Source organism: Leptosomus discolor, chromosome 5 (assembly GCF_034619465.1).
Source record: "Leptosomus discolor isolate bLepDis1 chromosome 5, bLepDis1.hap2, whole genome shotgun sequence".
Classification (NCBI taxonomy): domain Eukaryota; kingdom Metazoa; phylum Chordata; class Aves; order Leptosomiformes; family Leptosomidae; genus Leptosomus; species Leptosomus discolor.
Window position 1 is genome coordinate 18,033,808 of NC_141395.1, and position 6,302 is coordinate 18,040,109.

Below are 6,302 nucleotides of genomic sequence, written 5' to 3' on the forward strand. Positions count from 1 at the left end.
TGTAGAAGCTGGGTGACTTCCAACACCCACCCAAACCTGCGTGACCCCATCTCCACCAGCTTGTCCTGGGCAGCCCTGGGTGTTGTGAAGACAGAAGGGTCATTTGGGGAGAAACTTGCAACAGGGAAAGGGTCTGGGGTGATCTAGGCTCCCAAAAGGCACATCTGGCCATGTTTTTCCCCATCACCCATGCCTCCAGCTGCTACATGCAGCTGGAGGGTGCCGGCAGAGGGTCGGCTCTTGGCTGGGCTTGGCTCTTGGTTGGCTCCCCCAGACAAGAGCCGGCCCTCCAATGGCACCCCAGACCTTGAGGCATCTAGGCAGCATGCCAGCAGTGGGCACCAGCTCTGCTCCACAAGTCCAATGCTGTATAGCCAGGCTGCCCATCAGCCCATGACCTCTCCTGCGTTGTTTCATTGATGTCTGGGAAAAGGATGAGCTCTTGTGCCAGACAGCCAAATTTCTTGAAAGTGGTCATCGCAAGACGTCAGTCCAACGGAAACCAAGATACATTCGTGCCAGACCCGTGGATATTATTTATACTGCAGCTGAAATGTGCCCTGCATAAGAAAAAGCCACAGCACATAGAGAGAAACGCTCAGCCGGGGTGCTTCGGGGTGCCACAGCCCAACAGAACTGGTGGCTCCTCCTGGGTGGGGTTGTCCAAAGGGTTTAGGAAACAGGAGGTCCCATGGGTGCTGAGCTGGACTGCGGGTGCTCCACGCCTGCTGCCCGTCTCCATCAGGGACAGAGAGCAGATGCTGGTGGGGATAGACATGAGCAGAGCCCACTGTACTCCCCCACCAATTCCCTACCAATCTTGCTTGGATGTAACAGCCCTTAAAAGAGTTTCTCTTCCCCCAGCTTGTCCCCTGAGCTACCCTGAACCCCAACAAGAGAGGTCCCAGCTCCATACAGCCCAACAGCTCTGGGTGCTTCCCCCATCCCTCTCCTCCCCAGCATTCCCCAGAGCCCCACCACCCACCGTGCAGCTCTCCTGGCAGCAGCTCCGCAGCCTCCCAGACTTGCTTTCGCTGCCTGAGTCGCTGAAACAAACCGCAGGCAACGGAAAACAAGCCCTGGAGACAGCGGGGTGAGGTGGGGAGGGGGCCAGACCTGCCGAGCCCCTCTCCCCCGGCAGCCCCGGTGACCAGGATCCTGCCCCAGCAAACCTGCATGGCAGAGGGGACAGAGTGGGTGTGTGTGTGGGGTGGTGTCTGGGCTGAGAGCCCCTGCCTCAGCCCAGAGTGGCGGGGAGCAGTTTGGGATCAGCCTGAGAAGCAGGGTTAAGGCTGAGGGAGCTGGAGATGGGGGGCTGTGAGGGGTACAGGGGATGGAGACTTTTGGGGTGCTAGGAAAGCTCGTGTGGGGTGGGGGGCTTACAGCGGGGCGTGAGAGGACTGGGGCCTTTGGATGACCTGGGGGCTGAAAGGGGCTGAGGAGCCCTGTGCCCTTGGGGAACTTTGGGGACCGGAGAGATGTGGCAACAGGTTCATGGGGGAGCTGGGACATGGGAGAGCTGGGACATGGGGGAGCTGGGGCAGACCCAGAGAATGGGGCAGGGAGAGACACAGGGTGCATAAGGAACCCAGGGAACGGTGGCCCAGGTTCAGGGAATGGGACTTCGGGTCCGTGGGAGATCTGGGAGGTGAAGGTTCAGGTCTGTGGGGTTCCAGGGGACGGGTCCCGGCCCCGTGGAGCACCCGGCCGGCAGCAGCAGCAGGTCCCCCTGGCTGCAAGCAGGCAGTTTACTGCCCCACCCCCCTTCCCCCTCCCCCCCCGCTCCCCCCTCAGCGCTCTCCCCCCACCCCAGGGTGGAGCAATGAAGGACCCTACATTTTGCCATGACCCCCACAGCTGCCCCCTCCCCACCCCCGCAGCCCCGTGCCCAGGTACCGGGGACCCTTTCACCTGCGTGCCGGCGGCGCGGAGCGGAGCCGAGCTGACGTGGCCCGGGGCGGGCTGCGGCCCGGCCGGGTGTGCAGGAATGTGTTTGTGCAGGGGGAGAGGCCGCGGGGCCGAGGCGGGGTGGGGCCAGCTGGGACACGGAGGGGACAGGGGAGGGCTGGGGTGGGGGTGGAGGGGCACCCCGCCGCGGGGACGCCCTGCGGGATGGGGGATGCGCAAGGTGCTGGGGCGTTTGCAGGGTTGCGAGGGGAGAGGGATCGGGGATGTGCGTGTGCACGCTCGTGTGCAAGCCCGTATGTGCGGCGCACGTGCTCACACGTATGTACACGCTCACACGCGCGCCAGGGCTGGGGTCTCTGTGCAGCCCTGGGTGCAAGGCGTGCATACACCGATCCCCAGCCCAGTCCTTCCCAGGCTCTCAGCACCCTCCTGGGGCACCCGCAGCCCCAAGGGCAGGTAGGATCGTAGCAGGGTGGGCGCCTGGGGCGCCAGTGCCACCTGGCACTGCTCCACCGTTCTGCAGCGTTAGAGGGGATGCCCTGGGTGCCGGGAGCACCTCGGAACTGGAGGCTAGCACCCCAGGAGGGCTCGGGGAGCCAGAGCAGGATGGAAGGGGAGGAGGAGGGCTGGAAAGGGTGCTGGAGGAGGAGGAGGAGGCTGGGTGGGGCTTCCGGGGTGCCCGGGTAGAGCCGGAGCCGGATGCTGGCACGGATGTGCTGGCGTGGCCAGGCTGGGGCCGCGGGGTGGGGGGAGCGGGGGCGGGCGGACCCTAAGGGTGCTGGGAGCAGTGAGTTGAGCCCCCTGCCAGCTGCGGGACACTACCCCCAGGACCTCCTGCCCCTGTCCCCAACACTACACTTCTATAAGCAAATGCCCCCAACCCTGCCCCGGCTGTGGCCATCCCATTCGTGGCCGGCCCCCCTCGCCCCCCCTCAGACGACCCCGATGCTCCTTCTCCTCCCCAGAACCACAGCAGGCAGGGACCCCACCTCTCTTTTCCAACCCAGGGTGAAGGGAGAGGGGACCTCGTGTTCACAGGCTTTATAGCAATCACCTTCCCTGGCACTGAGCCTGGAAGGAGGACCTAGGGCACACACCCCCAGATGCCACCTGCTGTCTTCAGCCCCTTCTTTGCCCAGTAAGTTCTCAGTAAGTACCCATTTCCCCAGACAGAGCATCAAGGGCTGGGAGCCATTCTGCATCTCCCCAACTCTCTGCGTGTGGACCAGAGGTGGGGTGCAGAGAGCTCAGCTCAGGATGGAGGTGGCCACGGGTCCAAAACCACCTGGTGAAGGGGGAACACCTTCCAGCTGCTGAGAGCTGGGGGGCAGCAGGGCTGGGGCAGGCACCCTGCCTCCCACCCCACAGGGGGCTCCCCTGGGCCTGGCAGCATCCCGAGGAGCAGAGCAGAGGCAGGAGCACCCCTTTTTTTTTTTGACAAATGCCTTTATTTGCTACCGGATAGAGGTCTATTGCACAGCAGCCTGGAGGCTGCGGGGCGCACGGCCCTGCCCCTGCTCAGTGCTGGACACGGCGGATGGATTGGATCTGGTTGGTGTGGGCCTGGCTGCTGTATTCGTTGTACTTCTTGAACTCGCCGTTCTGTCTGTCCCGCTCCAGCACGTACTGGTAGCCCCTGTATCCTGGGTACTGGTATGCCACCCACCTGCAGGCAGACCCCTGGCTCAGAGCCCCAAGCCAAATGCCCCCTTCCCACCCCATCCCACCCATCCCTCTTCTTGCCCTGGGAGGAGAGTGACAGAAAACACCTCACAGCTTGCATTTTCAAGGGAAGGGAATCAGGCAGTCACTCCTCCTTTTTGGGGTCCAACTTTCCCATTCCTGGTGCTGTGCAGGAGGGAAGTGCTTGCTGAACCCCTGCTCTTGGTCCCCACTGCCCCCCTCCCTGCCGGCGGGACTCACGCTCCGGCGTTCACTTTGATGGATGCCACCTCCTTGTTGCCCCAGCCCATGGCCTGCAGCGAAGGGTAGTCGTCGCTCAGCTCAAACTTGTGCCCCTGGAAGTTCTCTGCCTCGTAGAGGATGACTTTGCTGTCATTGTGGTTCTGCGGAGGGAGAGAGCAGGGGGTCAAGCGGGCACAGGGTGACTTGTACGGGGGTAGGGGATGTGGTGTCAGGAGGACATGCACCAAGGCACTGTGGGAGGCCTGTGACCATGCCCAGCTTCAGTGCAAGGCATGAGGATGTCCTTCAGTCTGGAACCCCCTCACCAGGACACCCCAGGGCTGCCCAGAGGATGCTGCTCTCATATCCCTGTGGTCCCAATGCATAGCTACTGGTGAGAGTGACAATGGCCACATTCTCTGCACCCGCACGGGCTCCTGCCCTCAGCGTTCTCACACTCCCTGAGGCTGCAGGAGGGTTGCAGGGCAAGGCAGGCTGCTGAGAGTGGTCCCCTCGGCTCTGTGGGGCTTTGCTGGGTGCTGGGCACCGAGGGGTTAATTGCTGGGACACTAAGCGATGCGGCACTGTCCCCCGTGCCCAGCCCCCACACGCATCTATCTGCACCGAGGAGCAGTCCTGCCAGTAAGGAGTGATCTTATCGCAAACCCTTTATTAAAGCCCAAGCGTATCTGCCTGGTGATTATTAAAAGCTGGGGGGGGGGACCCCCCGCTCGGAGGCGCAGACGTGCCGCTATTGCGAGCACCAGTGTCTCTGCAGATGGAGCGATAGAGGCTGCGTCTGCCTGGGCACGGCTCGGGTACCCCAGGCGGGAGGGGGACGGACCCTGCACCCCAAGAATCCCTGCAGTCCTGCCGGCTCCTTTCCACTCACCCCGTCCCCGCGTATCCGGGGCGGGGGGTATCAAGCCTGGGGACCCCAGCCTGGGAGGTGGCTCTCCAATGCGCAAAGCAGAAAGAGCTGGGACAGTGTTTCAGGCTAAATTTTATCCCTAAAGAGCATCCCGGGATCCTTGCAGGGAGGCGCGAGCCCGTGGGTGTAGCCACCCCTCCGCCCCACGGCACACAATGTGCGCCTCAGCCCTCCATCACACATCCCACGCAACCCTTCCTCCTGTCTGTCCCTCATCTCCCTCCATGCTGGGCTGCCGCGGGGAGGCTCTGCCTGCCCCGGTGTCCCCGTAACTCACCGCGCACTTGACGGGCCGGAAGGAGAGGAGGTGATCGGTCCGGTAGCCGCTGTTCCCGCTCCAGGCCTCCCACCGGGGATAGTCACCCTTCTCCAGGATAAACTGCTGCCCCTGGTACTCAGGGTACTCGAAGCCCACCCAGCTGGAGGGGACAGGATGAAACCCCTCAGGGACGTGCAGCGCAGCCCCCAGGCTCAGCCCAGGGCCGGCTTCTCCCTCCCGCTCAGGGGAAGGAGATGTCCTGGCAGGGTGTGGGGCTGTCACGGAGATTGGGGTCCTTGCTAGCAGCAAACGTCCCTTTTGAGAGTGGGACCCCTCTCCCCAGGGCTACACCGTTGCCTCCACTCCCGTGCCTCGGCTTGGCAGGGTCTCCCTGCTTTGCAGATGGGGAAACTGAGGCACCGTGCAAGGAATGCGGGGAGGGAGGTCACGCAATGAGGCTGTGTTGGAACCAAGGAAGGACCTGGGTGTCCTGGCTCCCTGGCAGCTCCCGACAGTCCCCTGGGAGCAGTGGGTTTGCTGGAGCAGGGTGCGCCAAGGGGCCGCGGGGCTGGCGGGGCACTTACGGGCCAGACTCCACCTTGATGGAGCGGATCTTGCGGAAGCCACGCTCCATGATGCTGGGGCACTCCATGAGGAACTCGCAGCGCTTGCCCTGGAAGCTCTCCTCCTCCCACACTGTGATCTTGTACTGCCCCAGGGTGTCCATGGCTTCGCTGCTGGTCATGCGGGTCGCTCGGCTGCTGGCAGAGCCCCACGCATCACCCCGGGCAGGTGCCCACCATCAGCCCCCAGCCACCCCCCTGTCTGCCACCGAGCCTGGGGTGCCGGCGATGCTGCCCTCACACATCCCATAACACCAGCCCCTCGCCCTCCCGGGCTGGCACAGGGCATGCTTCCCATTCCCCTTTCCTTGGTGCTGGGGGATCTCCAACAGGTGCCCCCCAAGTCGCAGGGGGCACTTGCGACGCCCCACCTCTCCACATGACGTACCGGGGGTTGCCTCAGTTTCTCTTCTCCCAAGATACCTGCGATGACTCCTGGGGTCGGCTGAGTGCGGTGGCACTTTACCCGGTGCAGGGTGGTGGCAGTGACCCCAAATCAGACATGGGTACGGGGTGCAGCAAAGATGGGTGCCAGCATCCCTGCTGCCCGCACAGGGTACCCCTGCTGTGCCACGCAGCACCCCGCGGCTTGCCTTTCCCCAGAGTGTGCCTTGGGTGGGGGGGCTTGGTGTGGGGTGGGGGGCGAAGGCAGCGTGGCAGCGCCTGTGCAGTGGGG

General features: G+C 63.7%; 1 protein-coding gene across 1 annotated transcript; it reads right to left on the bottom strand.

The window, feature by feature from the left end:
* Positions 1-3,426: 3,426 nt before the first annotated feature.
* On the bottom strand, positions 3,427-5,748 carry CRYBA2 (crystallin beta A2). The gene is made up of 4 exons (XM_009957824.2): positions 5,588-5,748; positions 5,022-5,163; positions 3,832-3,974; positions 3,427-3,574 (listed from the first exon to the last, which is right to left on the bottom strand). Exons 1-4 carry the CDS (start codon positions 5,746-5,748, stop codon positions 3,427-3,429), a joined length of 594 nt encoding a protein of 197 aa, XP_009956126.1.
* Between the last annotated feature and the right edge of the window lie 554 nt (positions 5,749-6,302).

Coding starts and splice junctions, on each gene's coding strand:
- CRYBA2 (XM_009957824.2), bottom strand. CDS start 5,748: ATGACCAGCAGCGAAGCCATGGACACCCTGGGGCAGTACAAGATCACA. Junction 5,164..5,587: donor ATCAAGGTGGAGTCTGGCCC/GTAAGTGCCCCG, acceptor TGTCCCCTCCAG/CTGGGTGGGCTTCGAGTACC. Junction 3,575..3,831: donor ATCAAAGTGAACGCCGGAGC/GTGAGTCCCGCC, acceptor GTCTGCCTGCAG/GTGGGTGGCATACCAGTACC.